Genomic DNA, 22,965 nt, shown 5'->3' on the forward strand with positions numbered 1-22,965 from the left:
AGTTGCCTGGGGTCCTGTGCACCTGCGTGGGCGGCGGGGGGGGGGGGGGGGGGTCCGGGACGAAGAGGTCTGGCCTTCACCAGAGGGGACCAGAGGAGCAGAGCTGAGGGTCTGGGGGCTGACGAAGGCGAGAGCCGGGACAGGAGAGCGAGGTCACGCCTCCTACAGTTAGGTCCAACTTGCCACGACCTGGAGGACGAGCGAGGCTCAGGGGACCCAAGAGTGGGTTCGGCCTCGGCATCCCGGAATGATGTCACCGCAGGCGGCCGGGTGTGCTACCCTGGGGGGTGGGGGGGTGCTGAGCCTGGAGCGCGGGGCGGGGGGGGGGGGCGGGGAGCGGAGGGAGCGGGTCCGCGCGGAGGGCAACTCACGGAGGAGAAGTTGTGCGGGCCGCAGAGCTCGCCGCGGTACTTGCAGGAGAGCAGCATGTCCTCCAGCTGGTGGCCCAGGCGGTCCATGAAGGCGGCGCTGATGCCCTCGAAGTGGCGCGGCGGCAGGAAGAGGCGGAAGTCGGCCAGCTTGCGGAACCACTGGCGGCGCGGCTCGTCGCCCCGCAGCAGCTCGCTGACCAGCGGGCGCGCGGTGCGGTTGGGCAGCAGCAGCCCGAGCCAGTGGCCGGCGTAGTAGAGGTCCCCCTTGGAGAGGCGCGGGAAGCGCAGCGGGTTGTTGTTGCACACGGTGACGGCGGGGAAGGGCAGCTGGCGGCTCCACTCGCGGTGCACCCGCGTGTGCGACGGGAAGCTGAGCCAGTAGAGCAGGCGGTTCGAGGACCAGGACAGCAGCAGGCCGAGGGACGTGCAGAAGGCCAGCACCCAGAGCGCGCGCCGCTGGAAGGAGCCCCCCGCCGCCGAGCGCCCGGCGCACATGTGCCGCAGCCCGTGCAGCTTAGCGCGGCTCAGCGACGGCCGCCCCCTGCGGGCGGCCCCCGGCCCCTGCAGCGCCCGCTCGCGCGCGCCGCCCCGGCCGCCCCCGGGCTGCCCCGCCGCCGCCACGGCCGCCGGCGCCGGCTCCTCGCGGGCCATGCGGAAGCGTCCCGGGCCGGTGAGCGCGGCCGCGGGCAGCCGGGCTGCGCCGCTCCGGCTCATTCATTCAGCCCGCGGCTGGCGGCAGCGGCGGCGGCCCCGGCCGGGCGGAGCCGCCATGGGAGTCCGCAACAGCAGTGGAAGCAGCAGCAGCAGCAGCGGCGGCGGCCGCCGCGCGCAGCCCGCGCCAGGGAAGCGTACGCCCGAAAGGAGCCCCGGTGGCGCGGCATGCCCGCCCGCCCGCCCGCCGCCCGCCCCGCCGCCCCGCCGCCCCGCCGCCCCCGCCGGCCCTGGCCCTGGCGTCCGCCGAGCGCCCCCCGGGCTCTCCGGGCCCCTAGTCCTCCTGGAGGGCGCCTGGCCCCGCCGCTGCCTCTAGAGGGGCCCCGCCGGGCGCCGCCTCTCGGGTGCCGGGCGCTGCGCCCGCGCGCGCCTGCCCTCGTCTTGGACCCCGGGGGACCCCGCGCCGCCTAGCCCCGCGCCGCCTAGCCCCGGCTCTGACGCCGGTCTGGGGAGAGCAGCCACGCGGCCACCATCCCTGATGCGGACATGCCCAGGGGCCCGGCCAGCCCAGCCCGTCGCCCCGCGGCGCTGGGACCCGAGAGAGAAGGCGCCGGGGAACGAGCGCCCCCAGAGGCCGCCGCGGCTGGGCTCGGGCTCGGGCTCGGGCTCGGGCTCGGGCTCGGGCTCGCTCGGGCGCGGGCGCGGGCGCGGGCGCGGGCGCGGGCTCGGGCGCGGCGGGTGGGGTGGGCGTGTACCCCGCGAGGGGTCGCTCAGCCGCTGCTGCGCTCTTTCCCGCCGCGGCGCGATCCGGCCGCCGCGCCCCGGGCTGCGCTCGGCGGAGACCCTCGAGGGCTCCCCCAAGGCCCGCGCCTGAGCCCCGCGTGCGACGCGCCCGCCCTCGCCCTCGCCCTCGCCCTCGCCCTCGCCCTCGCCCGGGGCTGGGGGCTTCTCGGGGCGTCCCGCGGGGGGCTGCCTGCTGCGGGGCCCTCCCGGGCTGCTGGCCCGAGGAAAGTGTCCCTGCTCCCTCCCACTCTCCCGGGCGCCTCGGCTCTCCGGAGAAGGCCGGCCTCCTTGGCCCCCGCCTGGTCTCCCCGCTGCCCCGGCGGCGCCAGGTGCGGGGCACTGCGGAGCCGCGGCTGCACCTCCCGGCGGGGTGACCGGGACTCGCCGCTCCGCGCGTCCTGCTCTCCGGGCTGCGAGCCCGCGGCGGGGCGGGGCGGCGGGGCGGCGGGGCGGCGGGGCGGCGGGGCGGCGGGGCGGCGGCGCGGGCTGCGCTCCTCTCCCGGCTGCCCGGCCCTCCTCGGGCCCCGGGCGAACTTGGGCAGCGGCCGCGCGACGCCGGCGCGGCTGGGTTTCCAGCACCTGCTCCTGCGCTCGCTGGCCGCACGGCTCCGGGCGGGCGGGGCGGCGGCGGCGAGCGTGTGCGCTCCTGGAGACGCGGTGCTGACGCGCCCGGCTCCTCCTCGCTGCATTTTAATTCCCGGCCACTGTGGCCGCTGCACGCCGAGCGGGGAGCCTCTCGCCGGAGCCGGCCGGGCGGGGATGCGCCGCACAGATGTGCCAGAGCGTGCGGGCCGGGGGGAGGGATGGGGGGCAGAATCGTCGCGAAGCCATGTGTAGACAAGTGTGAGAACAGCTCGGGCTGGGAGATGGGCTGCACGGAGAGTGAGCTGCCGTGTAGTGTGGGCATGTGGACAAGTGTGTGAGGGGGGCGTCGCACAGTGTGGGTAGGTGTGTGTGCATGTGCCGAACGGGTATTTCTGTGCATCTCGTGCATGTGAGCTTATCTGCAGAGGATGTACTGTGGCTACCTGAGTGGGTGTGATGTGTGTAGGATAGGGTTCTGGGATGGTGTGTGTGTGTTCTCTGTGTGTAGGTGTGTGTGTGCACCGGGTGGTGGGTATGAATGGGTGTGTTGATGTGCAGATGCATAGCGGAGTTTCTGGATGTGGTGGGTGTGTTTTGCATGCGTGTCTGGGTGTGTGGTATGTGAGTTGAGGTGCTAGGAGTGGTGATTGGGCCTCTGGCAAGGTGGGCTCTGCCTCTTGGGAGCTTCCCAGGTGTGCAGCGCCCCCCACCCACCCCCCAGCCCCACCACCAAGGGTCTGCTGCTCAGCCCTAGAGCGGTCAGCCAGCACAGCTCTCGTAGGAGGGCAGCAGGGAGGAGTGTGGCTTCCCAGGACAGGAGGCTCCATTTCTGCCATTCACCTGTGAGCCTACAGTGTAAGGGCTCATGATGTCACCCCCCCACCCCCCGCCTTCTGGGCAGGCTCAGGGGCTCCCGCTAATCCTCAGGCACCTTTGGATGATTTTATTTAGCCTTTGTAATATTCTACTTTGGTGTGTTTGGGACGATGGATGAAGCACATAGTGTACTGCTAGCTCCATGTCACAGGTGAGACTAGGGAGGACAAGTACGTGGCCAAAGTCATACAGCCTGCAAGTGACAGACTGGGATTCTGCACCCAGGTGCCCAAAGCCCTGGCTCTTTCTACTGCACCCCATAGCTTTACAGTTTGCACTGTGGGCCAGGCACCTTGAGGGCGGAGCTGGAATCCTGCAGCTCTCGCAGCTACCTGGCAATGAATGTGTGCTACTCAGACCTCGGACTGACCCCCTGAAGCCTCAGTGGAAGAGGTAATGCTTCAGCCCCATTATTCCATGGGATAGAGGGGTTTTCCAGAGAGTGGGTTTTGATGGGAGTTGTAGCGGGGTAGAGACAGTGTGAAAAAGATCCCAAAGGTGGGAGGGCACTTAGTGAAGTAGCGGGATTTGGGATTTGGGCCGGGAGAGGAATTTCACCTACTTTATGATGACTTCTTAGGGGTGCTTCTGGCAAATCTGTTGAATGAGCCCAGAGTGTCTGAGTGGTACTGGGTGGGCTTTCGCTCTTCACTGACCTGGAGGGCATTCTGTCAGCTTGACAGCTCCCTGCATCGGGTCTCTGGAGAAGAGGACATCTGAGCCCCACTCATCCTCACTCACCCCCGTACATAAACACACGTGCACCTGCCTCACACACGCATCACACACACACCTGGAGACTCGTCTCATTCACCAGCAGAAAAAGCTACTGAAGTGGGTTTTTCTATTTTGGATTCTGTTCCTTGAAGCTGTCTGTTGCTGGCTTTTGGGGGAAGGTTCTGAATCTGCCAGTTTTATGGGGTTTCTATCAGAGGCTCCCAGCCTGGTCCTAACGTTCCTGTAAGTTGCCACAGTGATACGTATCCCAGCTAAGGTGGAGCTTGTGAGCTCAGCAGCGCAGTTGCTGAAGAGGCAGCCAGTGCAAGCACATCACATCTTCCAGAGTCCTAACTCTGGCCTGGCACGGAGATCTGTCTTAAAGAAACCTTTAGGATGTTCTATGTTTCTGATACGTTCAGGGCTGCGGGCTGTTTCTTTCCTGGCAGTTTCCCTCTTGAAATGTACACCTGCTGTTGTTGGTTGCCCGGATGTCTTCTGTGCCGTGGGTTTTCCTGTTAATTCTCCAGATGGGTTGCTCTTCCAGAGAGGGGAGAGGTATCCTGCGTAGGCTCCAGGCTCTTGGCACAGAAATCCAGCAGGAGGCACAGGGATGGCTAGTGACCCTAGCAAAGATCAGTGGCACTCTCTATGGCGTACGTATGCAGTGAGTTCCCTACCCCCATGCACCCCCACCCCCCACCTGGACCAGTACTTCCACCAGCTCAGCAAACTCCACTCTTTCTTCAAGCCCCAGCTTAAGCATCACCTCCCGGGAAATTGGAGCCATCATGGCCCTTGCAGTAGTACCTTTCAACTATGTATGTCCAGGGTATTCTTCTGGACATGAACCCTTTGAGGACAGAGACTACACCTCACTCATGTTTGTGTCCCTCCCTCTAAGCACAGTGCCTGGCACACTGACAAGGCACCCTGAGACAGGAGGAGGGGAAAGGAACTAGGATTTCTTGAATATTTCTGTATGTCACACATTGAATTGGACATGTAAATGTATTTAATTTCTCACTCCAATCCCGCAACGGAAGAATTTTGGTTCTCTTTATATATTTGTGAACCAAGGGCTCAGAACTAAACTCTAACTCATTCCAAAGCCCAAGATTTTCCCTTTCCACCATGCTTCTTGCAAAAGTATAATAATAATAATAATAATAATAATAATAATAATAATAATAAACAGATAATAAAATAAATATAGGACTTCCTAAGCACTAGGGCCTGTTCTAAGTTACTTACACTAAAGACAAGTGTTCCAAGTATTTAATCCTTAAAATGATTGTATGAGGTGAATATTATTATTTTCTGTACTTCAAAGCAGAGGAATCCTTACCACATAGAGGTAGAGCTACTCACCCTAAGCCACACAGCTACTAAGCTGCAGAGCAGCCTTTGAATCCCAGCAGTCTGGCTCCAGCTCCCGTGGTCTCAAACCCTACCCCATATCATCTCTGCTCTATTGAATGACAGCACATGGGAATTAGCTTTCCTGTCCTGGAAGACTCGCTTGGCCAGAAAAACAAATTCGCAAGGCAGCGCATGAGCTGACCCACATAACCTCTCCACCAAGAAATTAGAATTTAACATTGTGATTTACCAATAATAAGCTTTCAAGAAAATCTTCCTTTTCTTGTTTATCTCTAAAACATCTGTTGCTCACACCTGGAATCCTGGCCTTTTCTTCTGTGCCATGCTTGTGTGCAGTGACAGCAAGGCCTCTACTTACTGGCCAGCCAGCCCACTTCCCAGGATGGGACTACCACCACTAATTATGAGCTCTTTCTCAAATCCAAGGAGTTTGTTGGGAGGGGGAGGCTGATTTCAGCCAATGTGATTTTCTGGTTCTTATAATCCAATTTTCAGAGCTGATCCTTGTTGGCTTAATCAGGCTTCACCAGAGCCCCCAACATTCCTGTTCACCGCTAATCCCTCCTACTCAGGGGTCAGGCATTGGAAAGTGTCTGAGGAGCCAGCTCGCCCTGCTCCCTACCTGCTATAGGAATCCCTCCTACACACCCTTTTAGGAACTGTCCACTGGTAACCGGTTCTATTCTGGAACATCTGGCAGTGTTTGAAGCTCCTTCCTTTCGTCAAATTGGAATCTGTTGTTTTGTTCATTTCTCTCATTTCCCCTAATTTATCTCTGGAGACCTGCACAAATAAGTTTGATCTCTCTTTCACATGGGAACCCTTCAAAAATACTTTACCGAATCAGAGTACATTGATGCTGAAAGGGGTTCCAGCAGTCTGCCCACCTAACAAACTCTTCAAGATAAGTCTTCTCTTCTCAGGAAAGCATCACCCGTTCCTACAACTGTTACTCCTGTGCTTGTGCTTTCAAAGTGGGATCTTGGAGGTCAACATCCTTAAAATGTGACCACCAACCCCTGCAGAGTATGAGCACACCAAGCCTTTTGCTATGGTGATGGTGTGTTCTTATTTGCCCTCTTACCTCTGGGATTAGTGGACATAGTGGGTGGGGAGAGGGGATATAACGTTGGGTTCTGGGTGGCTCAGCTTAGGATGCCAAATGCACTCTTTTAGGACTCCGCTGCTCATTGTAATGAGTCAATATGACTTTTAGCACTAAAGTCCACTGATCTTATGGGGTAGTGGGCTTTTGTGGGTTTGCCTGTGTACCCAAATCTGTTTCTCTCTTTTTTCCCCATCTCTGTACTGACTTTGGCTCTCTGTCACTCTGCTTCCCTCTTCCTCCTCCTTCTCTTTTCTCCTTCTTATCTTTCTCTCCCCTTTCTCTTTTCCTGACCTCTTCCTGAGATCTAGTGGTCCTATCTGATACCTCTTTAGTTCATATTATTGGTGGCCTCTATGCTGGCCATCATAGAGGTGGCTGCAATGTCACAGGACCTGAGAAAATGTCCAAGTAGTCATGCTAGGAATTCCTGCACTGATGGAAAGATCAAGGAGGACCCCTTCACCATGGTCTTAGCACATTGCACAAAAACTTTACCCTCCCACGCCTCCCACCCTCTACCATGGGGCTGGCATTGGAGTTGCTTGTCCATCTTGCCTTTCTCTGTGCTTCAGTATGTCCACTGTTTTTCTCACTGCATGGTCTTCTTGTATTACACTTGACTTTTCCTAGTTTTCTCTTTTTCTGGGCTCTTTCTTAGACTCCCCAGACTATCTATCTATTTATCTATCTATCTATCTATCTATCTATCTATCTATCTATCTATCTTGCCCTTTGGCCATCCTCATTTTATTGGAATTCAAACTCTCAGCTGCCCAATCTTCACCAGCACTAAATCAAAGACGTAAGAGGGCCCACACCTCCCAGAGAAAGATCAGAAGCTGGAAGGACAGGTCCAGAGTAGAGGGCAGGTAGGATGCTCCCCAGAGCTGGAGGGAGATCTGCGGAAGCCCAGTGCTCTACCTTGAATGGCAAATCCTGAGAACTGGGAGCTGGATATTCAATCTAATTTAACCCCTTCACCCTTAGGGGAGGAAGTCAAGGTCCAGAGAGGGGAAAGGCTTGCTGTAAATCATATAGACTGTTACTAAAAAAAATGTAGAACGATAATCTAAATTCCAACTTCCAGTTCATTCTCTGCTCACCCTGAGAAATAACTTTTTAAAAATCCATTTTGAAATCTGTAATGTATTCACATGGTTCTAAAAGGACAAAAGAATAAAGAGTCTAGTTAGAAAGTCTCTCTACCCCTTCCCCTCCCCTGGCCACCCATTTTCCTCCCCAGAGGCAACTCAGGCCATCAATTTGTTGTATAATCTATTAGTGGTACTTCGTGAATATATATACGTCCGTTTAGCCTCAATATGTCCCCTTTTCTTACACAAATGGTTGCATTCTGTGAATACCATTTACTAGAGTAATTGTAGTCCATGTTCTTCACACTTTCCCCTCTGTATTTTCAGTTATTTTATGGTTGCCTGCCTCTGACACCTCATTCCAACTTCTGTTATTTTCTTCAACTTCTCATTTCACATTGTCCTGCTCTCCCATCCAACAAGGACAGAGGGTCCTATGACAAGATGGTATAAGAGCTTGTCATTTTATTATCAGATTTTTCATTAACTCTTTGCTAGATACATTGATGGTTAGAAGCTCTTGTAGAGGTCATCTCAAAGAGTGGGTAATGCAAATACATTTCCATTTGACTCTGAAGAGTATTATGAGGTGTATTGGCATAGGATTAAATTTTTCATATTTTACTTAGGATATTATAACATACACACACACACACACACACACAAATTGAGTGCTCTGAGCACATAGCTCTGGTTGGTTTTGGAAGGTGGTTAAGCATGCATTGGGTGGCAGAGAAAGCCAGTTTGGGATTCAGAAGTTTCTCTGATTAATATACAGAGTGGGTAAAACCACAGAGAGAACCACAGGATGTCAGTGCTTCATGATCTTAATACCATGTAGTTAAATTTAGGAGAGGAAATTGATGTACAGAGCTCAGCAGCTTGTCTCTGGTCACTGGGAAGCTGATCTGATGATAGTCATGATGATGGTGATGTGATGATGATGATGATGATGGTGTTGGTGTTGTTGATGATGATGGTAGTGGTGTTGGTGATGATGATAATGATGGTGATGATGATGGTGGTGTTGGTGATGATGATGGTAGTGGTGGTATTGGTAACAATGATGATGGTGGTAATGGTGATATTTGATAGCTGACATTGATTGAACACTCTGTGTCAGGCACTGTGCTCAATGAACATGTGCTAAATCACATAATCCTCACAGCAAACCTATAAGATATATACCACCATTATAGCTCTTCTACACGGAAGAAATCAAGGCAAAGATTGGATAAGTAACTTGTCCAGACAGTGGCTAGACTCAAGCCTAGGCATTTGGGCTGTATAGTACAAGGTCTTAATGAAGTTGGTTACAATTAGCTGAAAGTGATAACTGTATTTATTGTGTATCTAAAGCATGTCAGGTGCTGTTTTCGGCACTGAGAATATGACATCTATCCACACTGGTCCTTGCCTCAGCTTACAATCTAGTGGATGACATGGATAAAATTAAGCTCAGGCCACGTCAATAATCAGTCTCCTTCCCCCAGCTTTGCTTACCTATCATTGGCTTATTCTGGGTTTAGGCTTGAATAACTGGGTCTTCGGTTGTAACACCGGCCATAAAGTTAGCAGAGCAATGGAGCCTTGCACACTTTTCTACCCAATTTCCCCTCCCATACACATAACAAAACTCTCATTAAAATTGTTAAGCATAATAACCTTCTCCAGTAGTTACCATCCGCTCATATTATGAAAGGCATGCCGTTAAAATAGGATCTAATGAAATATAAAACCCCAGGTACAATTAGGCATATTATTCACAATTCCTTGACCGTCCCTTTAACTGCTTTCGGCCATGACTTAATCCTACCCTGGCTCTCACCTCCCCTTTGGGGAGCACTAAGTAACCAGCCCTGAATCTATCTTGCAGACAGACCCTCTGCAGTGACTCAGATTTAAGGCTAAGTTGATTTGTCAAAAGCCTCCAGCCAGGCTGCTTTTCCTCCTAGCCATGGCTTTCCTCTGTCTCAGTCACTAGCAGTGTGTTTACTCACTTTCCTTTATAAACGACCTGGCCAAACCAATACTTTGGGTTTCTCTACTCCTAGTTTATCTTGCCTGTCCACCCACCAGAGGAGCAGAAAGGGAAGGATTACAGTGCATTACTTGGCAACCGTGTGGATCTGTGTGATTATCTAAACAGAAGACAGGAAGAGAAGGGCAGGACAGGAAAGTGGGAGGAGGAAGGGGAAGGAGAGGGGAGAGGAGGGGAGGGGAGGGTGGGGGAGGAGAGGAAAGGAGAATAACACAGAGTACCTACCATATACTATTATGTGTACCATGTAACGATTCTTCATGACAAGTCTTCCAGGTGGGTAATATTATTCCCATTTTATGGATGGGGTATAGAAACCTTTCTTTCCAATCTCATCCTCTCTGTTGCTGGTTTAAGCACAGTATAAGCCACAGTAATAGCCATAATCACATAATGCAACCATTCACTGAGCTAGATATTGGGCACTGGGTTAAGCCTCATTTTCCAGATGGAAAAAATGAAGCTCAGAGAGGTGAAGTCACCTGGCTAGGATCACACAAAGTATGTCACACAGTGGCAGAGCCAAGATTCCAGTCCAAGTCTGACTCCAATGTCCTGGTAATTATTAGAAAGGCAGGAAATTGGGAGTTTAGAGGAAGGAAAAACAAAGTGGGTGACAGCATAATTCAGAGCTTTGCAAAAATCTTTGGGGAGATGAAGGAAGTGACGACAGAAACTAGGTTTTCAGTATGTGCTGTGCATCTGGAACTATGCTCTTCCTTGCTTTCATGATGCCATTACAGGCAGAGCTAAAACTATACAAGCCTAGTGACTGGGAGAGGTTTAGGGAAGCACCCATGAGTATAAATGCCAGGCTGGGCTAAGTAAGTTAGAGAAGGCCACACAAAATATTTCCTCTCTCAACATCCAAATGACTTTGCATGCTGAATGCCACCACATGGTCACAGGGTAGGAACTCACCTTTACAAACCATGGGTTTTCGGCCTGCCTGTTTCCTTCCCTCTCCCCGATGCCTCCCTCTCCTCTCCCTCCCCCCTTTCTTTCTTCCTTCCTTCCTTCCTTCCTTCCTTTCTTCCTTCCTTCCTTCCTTCCTTCCTTCCTTCCTTCCTTCCTTCCTTCTTTCCTTCCTGACCTCAGTCTTGGCTTCTCCTTACTAATCAATACTTCTTTAGCCCAACGCTGTTCAAGTTTACTCACTTAATATTTCTTAGCAGCCTATAGCACTAACACATAACATTAGATTCAAAATAGTTTTCTGAAAGTGCTTGGAGTTATAGAGGCAAGTTCATAAGCTTGATGTGTAATAAGAGCCATGAAACAGTTCATATCCTTTCATCTGGCAATCCCACACCTTAGTAGGTTCCCTAAGGAAATAACCCAAAGCAAAGAAAAAGTACAAGGGTACTCCCAGTGAGGATATTCATGATAGAGGAGGAAAAAAAGAAAGAAAGCAAAATTAAAAACAGTTCATATGCCCAACAATGAGGGGAATGACCAAACACATCATAGTGATCCTATGTCATTGGAAATGATACCATTAAAAAAAAAAAAAAAAGGCTAGGACAAGGATGCCAATGTGTTGAGTTAGAAATGAAATAGTGTTGAGTAACAAGATCTGAGCACAAAGGACGTGCACTTACCTGATCACCTCTCTAGGGAAACATCTCTTCTCACATGAAAAATGGTCAGAGGGGAACTAGGAGAGACAGGATTTACTAACAAATAGGTTCTTTTGGTAAAGTCACATAGATTTTAGACAAACTAAACCCAAACAAGCTTGCCAGAGCCAAGCTTGGAAAGAAGGCACATTGGAAGCAGAAAGTTTTCTGTCTCTATAAACTGGTATCACTGGGTTTTGGGCATTGCAGCCCTGGACCTCTTGGTCAGCCTCATGTCCCCACCCTGGCACTCCCCAGTGAAAGTGAGCCACAGAGGTGGTCCTGGTGTGGCTGGCTCCAATCACCTCGAACCATGCCCCATCTGGTATTTTCATCACGGCTTCTGACTCCTGGGGCCCCATCTCTGCATTATCCTGCTCCTCCAGGACCTCCCCTCAGTCTCAAACCCAGTGATGACTTACATCATAGATGTTCTGTGACCAAATAGTGATCCATAATAAAAGCAATATCAGAAGTTAAACTGTCCCCAGTAAAGGAGAAGTCTTTGGGTAAGGATTGCTTCTAAGGTGTTACTTCCCTTGTGTCCTTTCTACTTACTGTGTCTCCATCATCTGTCCCCAATTTTTGCCTGCAGACCTCACTCTGACTTGTGATTAAACTCTTGCTGGACAATTTGATTTGATGCATTTGATCCTGGCTGGATCTGAACAGTGTGAAGGGCCCGAGCATTTTCCCCAGTTACAACCATGTCTCCATCTTTAACTATGGTTGGAATTCCGCTTGGTCTTAACACCCATAATACTCTAATTTCTAGGTTAGAGGCAGTGCAAGGAAATAAGGAAGAATCCATGTGGGCAGTTTGAGCAGTCACAATGCATGTCACAAAATCCATAAAAATAATAACAGCCTTATTTAATTGAGGCTAGTAATGTGGTAGGCCTGGGAACTTTGCATGCATTATCTCATTTAATCCTCAGTCATCTGAGTGAAGTAGATATTATTAATTTCTATTTGTGTTAAGGAGGAATCTGAGGATGAGAAATAGCAAGTGAATGATTGAATGTCAAAATCAGGTTTTGCTGAAGTCAAATCCTCTCTCTCCCTGGCATCCCTGCACCATCCCCCCCACCCCATTATATACTCTACAGTCTTCTAGGCATTAAAGATACCAACACATGGCTGGAGCATGAGTGAGCCCTTTTCTTTTACAGAATCTTTTTATTCTTACTTTACATACAATCCTGGTAACATGCTTGGGTATTGTATTTCAGGCTCTCAGCAGAATAAAAGTAATACATGTTATGAAAAGAAACAAGGAGGCTTAAGATTCAAAAGTACTAATAGCCTGAATGTGTATAGCCAGAGCCTGACCACAAAGAAGCAGACAAAACAACTCTAAAAACAGATAGAAGGACTAAAAGAAATGATGCCATTTAATGTTGGGCAAATTCCACATATCTCAAATAGTCCTGAGTCTTTTAGCTCAAAATAATAGTTGGACCTTACAATGATTGCCTTGCATCACCATGATGCATTTTGTTTTGAATAATTTGTTATAAGAATATAAGAAAGGCTGGCATATATTTCAGAAGGAGTTTTAGCAAAATTGTTCCAATAAAAAAAGTTGTGATTCTTAAAGGAGAAAGTAAATCCTTAACTCATGGAAATGTTGGCTATTCAGAAAAATGACTAATGTCTTTGGGAGAAAGAGTATGGTTAACACAGATTTTATTCTCATTTTTACTCCCATTGTTTCAGCTATTACCTTAAACAGAAGCTTCCTTGTTGTCATTTGCTTGATGGCCAAACAGGGATTGGCACGTGGCTTACCATTCCAAATTGATTACGTTGCTGCCAGTTGGGGTATGTTGTGGGTGTTTATTTGTTCTATAAAAGGGGGTTTTGTGGTATTTAAATGTTTCTATCTCTTTTCTGTTTCTTCAACTAAAAACAATGACAGACCAGTTTTTACCACATCTTCCCCCCCTGGAGGAAGAAACAGTAATGGAGAAATAGAATTCTATTTGAGAAAACAGTTCTAACGTTCATGTCTCCATCAGAAATATTTCAGGGTTTTGTTCTGTAAGACTTGGAAGTCTTGTACAATAGGTGACAGGAATAGGAATAGCAGAATTCCAACTTACCAAGGAGTGTCAGAAATCAGACTATCTCAACAAATGCAGCTCATGTATTAGCTTCCTGAATGCACGCTTCCCTTTGAAGGGTTGTGTGTGTGTGTGTGTGTGTGTGTGTGTGTGTCTACGTTTGTTTTTCCCTTTTGCATATTCACTCATTGATTGGTACAGAGAAATGTGAAATGTCTGCACCGCATTGTAAACTATTGACAATATATCCTTTTAAATTTGGAACTGCAATTTTACTCATGGGAAGAGACATTTCAGTCACGGATTCTAGGTCTCTTTTTAACCTGAAATCTTGGAATTATCCTCAACTAAGTTGTCACTCCCACCACATTCCATCCATCACCCAAGGCTTTTGGTGCTGCCCTCTTCAATCATTCTCAAGCCCATGGTCATCCATTCTCACTCCCACTACCTTGGTGTATTCCTTTCTGGTCTACAGCTTACAGCTTACCCTTCATTACAGCTTTAACTGGATCCCTTGCCTCTGATTTCCTTCCTTTACAACTCAATCTCCACCCTGCCATTCTGATTTTGTCATTCCTTGGCTTAACATCCTTCAACGAATCCCTGCTGCCTTTTGCAGACCTTCACAGCCGTCATACTGTGACATACAGTGGGGCATAGGAAGTGCAGTTATTTTGGGGTTATGGGACAGGCTTGGGGCAGCAGGAATCTCAGGGGCTGCTCAAGACTGCAGCCTTGTCCACTTGCCCCAATGTGGTATATAAATACTTTCTATTTTGTTCTTGAAAAAAATTCCAGGACGTTCTGGGAAATCCTACCTTATAAAGCCCTTCTCGTTCTGGCCCATGTATCTATCCCCTTCTTCTTCTTTTTTTTTTTTTTTGCTTGGTGAACATGTATTCAGTTTTGAGACCCTGCTCAACATTCTCCTCCCTCCCTACAGATTTCCCTGCTCCTGCAAATAGGACTAAGCATTATCTCCACTCTGCTCCAATGCAAGCCAGTTAGTGGAAATTGGGAAGGTTCCTTAAACTCTCTGAGTCTTAATTTCCTCATTTGAAAAATGGAGATAATATCTGCCTTGCAGGGCCAGCATAAAGATTAAATAAAATAACATATGTAAAGCATTTAGCACAGAACTTGGCATATAGTAAGCATTCAGTAAATATTTGTTGAATAATAAATGGTAGTTGCTATCATTAACTATCAAACTTTTGCCAGTGCATTTATTCCATAATTGTGCAATGGTTGTTAACTTCTCTTTTAGGATTTTTCCATTTGTCTCAATGCAATAGATTCTGCTCTGCTAAGATGTCAGCTCCAATGAAGGAAAGGATCTTGAGCTTGTCCACTAGTGTATCCTATACACATGCTCAACAGGGCCTGGCACTTAGTAGACTTAAGTAGGATTTATAGCTCACTTGGTCTCCTCACTTGGCTCTTGTGGGGGTCAAGTGCCATGATGTATGTGAAATGTTCTGAAAATATAAACATCTTGTGAATATCTTATATACCTAGGAGTTATCCATTCATTCACTCTTTTTGTCTCTTGGCCATACTTGTGTTGAGCTGCCAGCATAAAAACTTGCTTGCAGACTCATGTTCTAGTGTAGCATGTAAGTTCTGGGGAAGTCTGGTGCCCGCATACAATGCTAGCGCTTTTGTTGGACAGAGGTAACTAAGGCAGACACTCTAATTTGTATCATTGCCTTCTGAAATAGAAGAGCCATTTATGGATCTGTCAGCTTCAGCTTTCATGCCTGTGGCACAAATGCAGTTCTAGATATGTTGTACCCTGAGTCCAGCTACCCTCATTCTCCAAGCCACAGTGTGACTGTCCCTATCAAGGAGAGTCACCTTGGGAAAGGTAGGTGAGGAAGACTCAGGGTGGACTTCACTTCAGGTGAGAGCTGGAAGCTCTTTAGTGATCAACTGGTCCAATCTCCTTGGTCTAATTTACAGAAAAAGAAACTGTGCCCCAGAGAGAGTCAGTGATTTGTCCAATGTTACACAGCCAGAGACTTTCCTTAAGTATTCCTTCCTTCCACTTTACTACAGGATCTAACAGAGGAAAGAAGAGATGGATTTCCAGACAGAGGAAATAAGAATACCTGGAAAAAAATTGAGAAAATGAAGTCTATTTAAGGGCTTCATTTATATATGTTTGGTAGCTCAGGCTGTGAACAGAGCCTGAGAAGAGAAGATTCTTTGTACATGAAGGTGAGTAAACACAGATAAGGCACAAAGGAGGCTTACGGACACATTGGAGTGTGTGTGTGGGGGGGTGTGTGTATGTATATGTGTACTTTATTATTTAGGTAATGAGGAGGATTCTATTGTATTTTTGTTTCATTTGCAGGAAATTTGAGTGGGGTAATATAAATAATATGATGCTTTTAGAAAATTAGTTTCTCAACAGGTAGGAGAAGAGATTGGAGACAGGGAGGAGACAGGGAGACAATTGCAATCTTCTCTGCTTGAATTGATGAGAGCCTCAGCACGGTGGTGATGGCAGGAATGGAAAGCAATATTGCCAAGGAATATTCTCATGGAAAAAAATAATTAAGGAATATGTGTGAGAGACACAGAACAAGAAGAATCAACATGAGACTCCTTAATGAAAATAGTAACAATCAGGGGCCAAGGTGATGTGAAAGTCAGACAGGTAACAAAGATGCAAACATCCTTTAAAATGCTAAATAGACCAAAAAGACAGGAAATCTTAAACAAACAAACTTTAGCTTTAATAAGAAGGATTTCTTGGCTGGGATAGAGAATCAAGCTAATTGGAGAAGGAAGGACTTAGTGGCTTTCAGCTTATTATTAAGAAATCTCTAAATGTATGTTTCCTTTTAATGAGATGGTGCTTCCTCAAGTCTTAACAACTATGAATGGTTCCTTTACTTTATCTACTTCCTCCCCTTCTCCATGGGGAGGCAGCCCCTTCTCATCATTTGAGGCCTGGGTTCTGGACAGTGGGTATGTTTCATCCTGCTCATGAGATTTTTTACTTTATGCTTCTTACTTTTTCTTCTTCATCTTCTCTCATCAGATTTGGACTTTAATTTGGAATTCCCTTCCTTTATGGTTTCCAATCAATCCCCTGCTGGGTTGCCTTATTTTAACACCTCTCCTAGTATTGCCTGTAGCCAGACCCACCAGCCTCATGGTCATGAGCCAAACCTTAGTTATAGAGCCTTGCCTGGGAGCTGGTATACTGTAGATATCCATCCAATAACTCTGTATTGTTGAATAAGCAAATGAATGAGTGATGAATGGAAAAAGGAAGGAAGGTAGGAAGATAGAAGAAATAAAAGGAGCAATTTTATTCCATGGAGAGATTTAACCTATATGATACCAAAGAACTTGGTTGAGTTGGTCTATTTCTGGTGAAAGGCAGTGCCACCTACACATCCAAGACGTTATGAATCATCTACATAATTTAAGAGCCATTCTTTTTAGCAGAAAAAAAAATAGCAAGATCAAGTAGGTAGTGTTAGTGAACTGGTCAACCCATTCAGTGATAACTCCATGTCCTTCATTAAACAGACATGGTCTGAGCTGATTAGGACATGGAGGAACTTGGCATTGTGGTAGCCACTGTCTCTGTATGTCGAAAGGATCCCCTTGATTTGAGGCTGACAAATTCTCACCACATTTCAGTGAGCGATAATGAAGTGGCTACTGTCTTCATTGCCACAGTCTCCTGGTTCTACAGCTATATCTCAGAGCTTCTCTCTGTTCTCTTTGTGCCACTGCCTCCTTCTTTTCTTCTTCCTCATCTTGCTCCTTCCCTTCCTATTTTCCCTCTTACTTATTTTACCGCTCAGATATTGACTTTTGAAACTCCTGGTTAAATATAGTGGATTGTCTGCAGACATGTATCTTTTGCCTCCAGAAACTCCATCAAGTTGATAGTAATAAAAGAAAAAAAGGATACTAAAAATACAAAGAAGAGACATCTGTGGATTCGATATTCCGATGCATTTTTGAAATACAGGATGTAAACGGCAGCACAGAGGAGCTATGAGCTAGAGTCCTGGCAGGGAGGAAATCCCACAAGAAGTGAGCCTGAGCTGATTGTTCTGACAGAGTCCATGTAGCTTAGGGACCTCTTAGGCTACTTGAATGTAGAACAATCCCAAACTGAAATCGTCGCCTTCCTCCTTCCCCTCATTTACCACCACCAACACCCTCTTTGCCACCACCACTATCACTCTTCCTCCTCTGTTCCCTTCATTGCATCCTCTCCTCCCACCTCTAGTTCTTACCCCAAAGGACGGCATCACTGACCACACAAACTGAGGTGCACCCTCCACATCCAACCTTTGAGTACAACATTTAAAACCATTATGTTGACTTCTATTGACACAAACCATTTCACAGTGCCAATGAATGCTCCTGTATCTGCTCTCGCACCAGACCATGAGATCCTAGGGAACATTTCATCCTTGACAGTAATTTCAAAGTTGAGCACATGCTTGGCATGTAGTAAACATTAAATAAAGCATTAAATAAATAATTGAAGAATCCCTATCCCTGGAGGATGTTTTGTTCCTAGAATACCATCATTTCTCCCCACTGTATGGAAACAAGCAAGATGATGCCTTTTTCAATCAAAATTTTTTACAAAACTGACTAACAGAATAATATTACTACAGTATTATACTCACTTATTAGGGAATATTATTCTAATTAGAATATATTATATTACTATTAGAATATCTTATTAGAGTATATGATATTGCTCTAACATTAATGCTCTGTATTATTGCAATACCACTGTTTGATGCTTGTCACTGAGGCCTAGGTGTTTTGAACTCTATGACATATCTTAACTTCTGTGATATCCATTTGTATATCCAGTCTGTGGTGATTAGAGATGTTATTTATACTCCAGAGAGGCAAGTGGTACTTGGAATGACAGTGGTGCCCAGGAGTCAAAACCTTGGGTTTGTGTCCCAAATCTGTCACTGATTAGTCCTGTAGCTTTAGGAGAGTCAGTCTTCCTCTCTGGGAATAGGTCCTTCATCCTTAAGATGATATAGTTGGGCTAGATAATCTCTAAGATTTGTGTTTCTCTAAGACTTCTATACACCTAAGCTCATCATTAACCTTAGATTAGAGGTGCCCAGGTGTCTCCTTCAGAGCAATCCTGAGTGCTAACATTGCCTCCTTAATTCAGGTGATGAATGTACATCAACAAAGGCAGAGGTTAGAGACTAGTGTTGATATGAGAGAATAGCCTGCGCTTTCATCCTCAGGCTTAGAACTTATGCGAAAAATGCCTCTGAAGAAGTTGGACACTGGTTGTGCGTGGGTTTGATCCTTACTTTGTATCTTCTGCTGTTCTCTCTTTTTATGTTTTTCCAGAAGGAAAAACTACTCAAAGAGTCCAAGAGATACAATCTTCTCTTGGAACGTACACCTGCTGATTTCAATGATGTTTGTACACAAGATTGCTTGAGGGCTGGGAGGAAAACTTTTCTTATCCTTTTATATATGAATAAAAAGAAAAGTTGCATTTTTGTCTTAGCATTACTAATCTAGTCCAGGAGGTAGAGCTTTCTTGGGAATCACAGAGCCTGATTTTCCAACCTCTGGTTAGAGAGGCAGATGGGTAAACACAGAACTGTCAGAACTCACTCTGGGTTCAAAAGGCTTGAGAGGAGTGGTATGAAGTTCAGAATCACTGCATGGCTCTGGCTCTATCTGAGATTGGGGAGGCAACACTTCCTTATTTAGGCACCTTCGTTGCCTTACAACTCACCTGATCTTTTCAACCATGCTTCTAGGTCTCTGTGGAGGATTAGCCCATTTCATAGATATGAGAACTGACACTTGGGAGTTGAAATAACTTGCTCAAAGTCACAAATTAAACCTGAGATTTGAATCTAGGTTTGTTTGACTCCCAAGATTGAGCTGCTTCAATTAGACTATATATCTCCCATCATATTCTCATTGCTTGTAGCAATTATTTGGGTTTGTGTGTGTTTGCAAGGAGGAGGTGATAATAGGATGGGGGAATGCAGGGCAACCCAATCTCTGAGGATACATTTATTTCACAGACAGGAAACTGCTGATTCATCATGTGTTTTATTTGTCCTGCTACAAGCAGAGAAGCACAGAGTTTGGGAGATGAAGGGAAAATTTCTTCTCATCCATGCTTGGGGAGCTCAACTCTATTAGAACCTCAAAATGCAAGTTGGAGCGAGGTGGTAGACAGTCCAGAAACCAAGAGGAGAGCTGGAAATTTTCATTGAACACAGAAAGGAGACACTTCCCTGCCATAAACTCTACATCTAGGCTTTCCTTCATCCCCCTTTCCTATTCCGTGTACTTTCCTATTCCATCTACTTTCCTATTCTCATCCATGCTTGGGAAGCTCAACTCTATTAGTCCAGAAACCAAGAGGAGATCTGGAGATTTTCATTGAACACAGAAAGGAGACACTTCCCTGCCATAAGCTCCATATCTAGGCTTTCCTTCATCCCCCTTTCCTATTCCATGTACTTTCCTATTCCATCTACTTCCTATTCTCATCCATGCTTGGGGAGCTCAACTCTATTAGAACCTCAAAATGCAAGTTGGAGCGAGGTGGTAGACAGTCCAGAAACCAAGAGGAGAGCTGGAGATTTTCATTGAACACAGAAAGGAGACACTTCCCTGCCATAAGCTCCATATCTAGGCTTTCCTTCATCCCCCCTTCCTATTCCATGTACTTTCCTATTCCATCTACTTTCCCGGTTTCAACTCATGGACGAAGCAATGACTTTTAAACCTACAACTTCTGCCAGAACTTGCTTCTGAGTTCTAGACCTCTGTATGTAATTCCTTTTTATGCCCAGTGGTTGCTTCTCAGACACTTGAAATTCATCATGACTAACATTGACCTCCTCACCTTTTTTGCCCCCCCCAAACACCTTTCCTTTAAGTTTCTCACCTCAGCAAATGGCTCCACCATCCACACAGCCACCCTCAACAAAAACCCAGATGTCATACTTGACTTCTTGCTCTGACTCCCATTTTCTGGAGAATCCTGCTACATGCATCTATTACTCATGCTGCTGCCAGAGTAGAGCACTTCACTAGGCTTCTTTAAACCCTTTGGGGATCCCTTGGCCTTCAGAATAAGGTTCAAACCCTGCAGTGATCGTCAGGACTGATGTCAAGCACAGAGGGGGCAGTGGAAGACCCAGGTTTGCATATCAGTTTTATAATGTATTACAAATGTGACGTTGGGTGATCCATACCATCTCTTAAACTTACTGTTTCTTCATCTTTAATGTGGAGCTACTAGCACTGGCTAGTAAATTTTCTGCGAAAATTTAATCAAATGAGAATAGTATGTGTAAACTATTAAAATCCAGTGCCTGACATGTAATAGCTTTGAATGATAGCTGAGCTTAAGTGGCAATGTTCTGAATTGTGTTGTTAGTGTGATTTTTAATGGTGCTACAAAGGAAGTGTCATGGTGTCTGAGTTTCTGCCTAATGAGGGAATTCCATTTCATCATGGGCTTCAAGGTAGGAAATTATTTTTCTGCCAAATGACTTTTCCCAGTGCACTGTGAAAATATCATGGAGCCTACTCATGGAATAACATGGTAGACATCAGAAAGGACCCAGATGCAGCAAAATCCAGGGCAGCAGGACCCCCTGGCCACCCTATGAACAAGAAGGGCCATGAGCAGCAAGAGCTGTGTGTTCTTAGCATTTTGGAGAGAAGTAAATATATCCATACAGATCATTAGAAAGAATCAGTAAAGAATAAGAGACAAAATCTTGGAGTTTTCCATTATTGGTAGACAAGGATCTAAAGTGAACCTCAGCCAAGGCAGTGTGTCCCAAGAGCAGCCTGCACATTTGTGGAAAAATCTCGACAGGACTCAAAATGTTTCCTTGATCACAATGGCGAAAAGTTATTCTTGTTCTTTTGAGTTATTGCTTGTTTTATCATCTGGTATCATAATCCACTGTATGGATGTTTCTTATAAATAATTATGTCAGTAAATATACATCTTTTTTTAATCACAGGAGTATAGATTTCATCATTTTCAAAAAATCCCTGTGTGTTTTTTTTTTTTTTTCACAAAGTCCAGAGGTAAAAACCCTTCTAATTATTGTGACATGTGGATACCTGGATGGGAAGGCTCCTGTGCGACAATTGTTAAGAAATCCCTTCCCTATGAAGCTGATGGACTCTCTGCTCTCATATTTTCTCTCTTGTACTTGCCTATTACATATGCTGTTTGAACTATTCCAATTGTTTCTTGGCTGAATCTAAGGAGAAAGAGGTTCTATATGGGTCAGAATAGCGAAGAGGGAGAGAGCCATCCTGAGACACCACACGGGATGGTGGCAGAGATTGCTCTGGCCCAGGAATCTCTATGGAAGGATTGCTGGTAGGCCTTGGCAAACAGAAGGTGGAGACAGCTGTCCTTGGTGACCTCTGCCTATGGGGACTTCTAGAACTTAGAGACCACATGCTTTTCTTTGTGGATTATTCAGAGTTTGCTTCATCTGTGGTTATATGTGGGTGACAGTGTCATGAAGAGGAAAAGCAATGGGCTCTGAAGTTAGATGTTGACTTGGCTCTGTAATCCCAGTTTTTCCAATTGTCATGCTGTTGGGCCATGTTACCCCACAGACCCCCCCAGTTTCCTCACTGAAACCTTGTTGAAAGGCTATTGTGAGGATTAATGGAGCTAGCGTGGTAAGCACACACCACTGTTTTGGACATGATAATGTTACTTTCCTTCTTGCTCTCTCTTTCCTTTATCCCAAACCATGAAGGGGGTGGGGGGGAGCACAACTCTCTGCACAGTATTATCCATATCTGTTGGGATTTCCCAAGGATACATTCCTTCTTGGCTGAGCAGATGTATTTCCAACAACGTGGACTTTTTGAGATGTGGATTCCAGATAAGAGTCTACAGTTCTGCCCCCCATGTGGACAGGGAGACAGTAAAATGGCCATCAAGGTACAGAAGAATTTCTACTACTTCAGCTCTGAAATATTCTCACTGAAATCTGCCCTTCTGGAAAGGGTTGGGAGGTGGGGTTTTATTATGTAACATGGATTTGATGTTAGGATTTGCACACTGAGTTTTCATTACTGGGCCTCATAGAAAGCAGAAGAGCTTGGTGGAAAAGATTTAAAAAAATTTTTTTTACAAAGATAGACAAGTCAGGGGTCTGACATATTCTCCACTCTGTGATTCTTAAGGACAAAGATAAATGGAAAAGAGAGATTCTATTTTTATGCTTTGAAAGCACTTACTTTAGGTCAGGAAAATAGCCAGTCTGGATGTTTAGTCTATATAGCCTGGACCAGATCTTTCTTGTTTTTTTTTTCTTTTCTTTTTATTAATTGGAGTTGCTAACCAGATGGGGAGATGGGGACGTCGCAGGAGATAGACAATCTTGTGTGATCACAAAGGGGTTAAGGAAATTGAACCTCCTACAGCAGAGGGAAGAATAAACAGGCTTTGGTAGCAGAGAGACCCCATTCAAATCTTATTTCCATTCCTTACTATCTGTGTGATCCTGGGAAAGTCATATAAGTGCTCTATGCCTCAGTTTCCCCATCTGTACAATAGGGGTAATCATAGCTACCTGTATGTTAGAGAGATTAAATGTGATACAATATATAACCACACAGTGTCA

General features: G+C 46.9%; 1 protein-coding gene across 2 annotated transcripts in view; it reads right to left on the bottom strand.

The window, feature by feature from the left end:
* ASIC2 (acid sensing ion channel subunit 2) overlaps positions 1 to 22,965 on the bottom strand; it is a 994,353-nt gene that overhangs the window by 258,585 nt on the left and 712,803 nt on the right. The window contains exon 1 of one of the 2 annotated variants that reach the window (XM_041725642.1): positions 372 to 1,266. The exons of the other annotated variant lie outside the window; for it this stretch is intronic. Coding sequence (XP_041581576.1) covers positions 372 to 1,085 — 714 coding nt within the window. The 5' untranslated portion in view covers positions 1,086 to 1,266. Of the gene's footprint in view, positions 1 to 371; positions 1,267 to 22,965 lie in introns of those variants that run through there. 2 annotated transcript variants of the gene reach the window in all.

The sequence above is a fragment of the Vulpes lagopus genome, chromosome 12, assembly GCF_018345385.1.
Source record: "Vulpes lagopus strain Blue_001 chromosome 12, ASM1834538v1, whole genome shotgun sequence".
NCBI classification, from domain to species: domain Eukaryota; kingdom Metazoa; phylum Chordata; class Mammalia; order Carnivora; family Canidae; genus Vulpes; species Vulpes lagopus.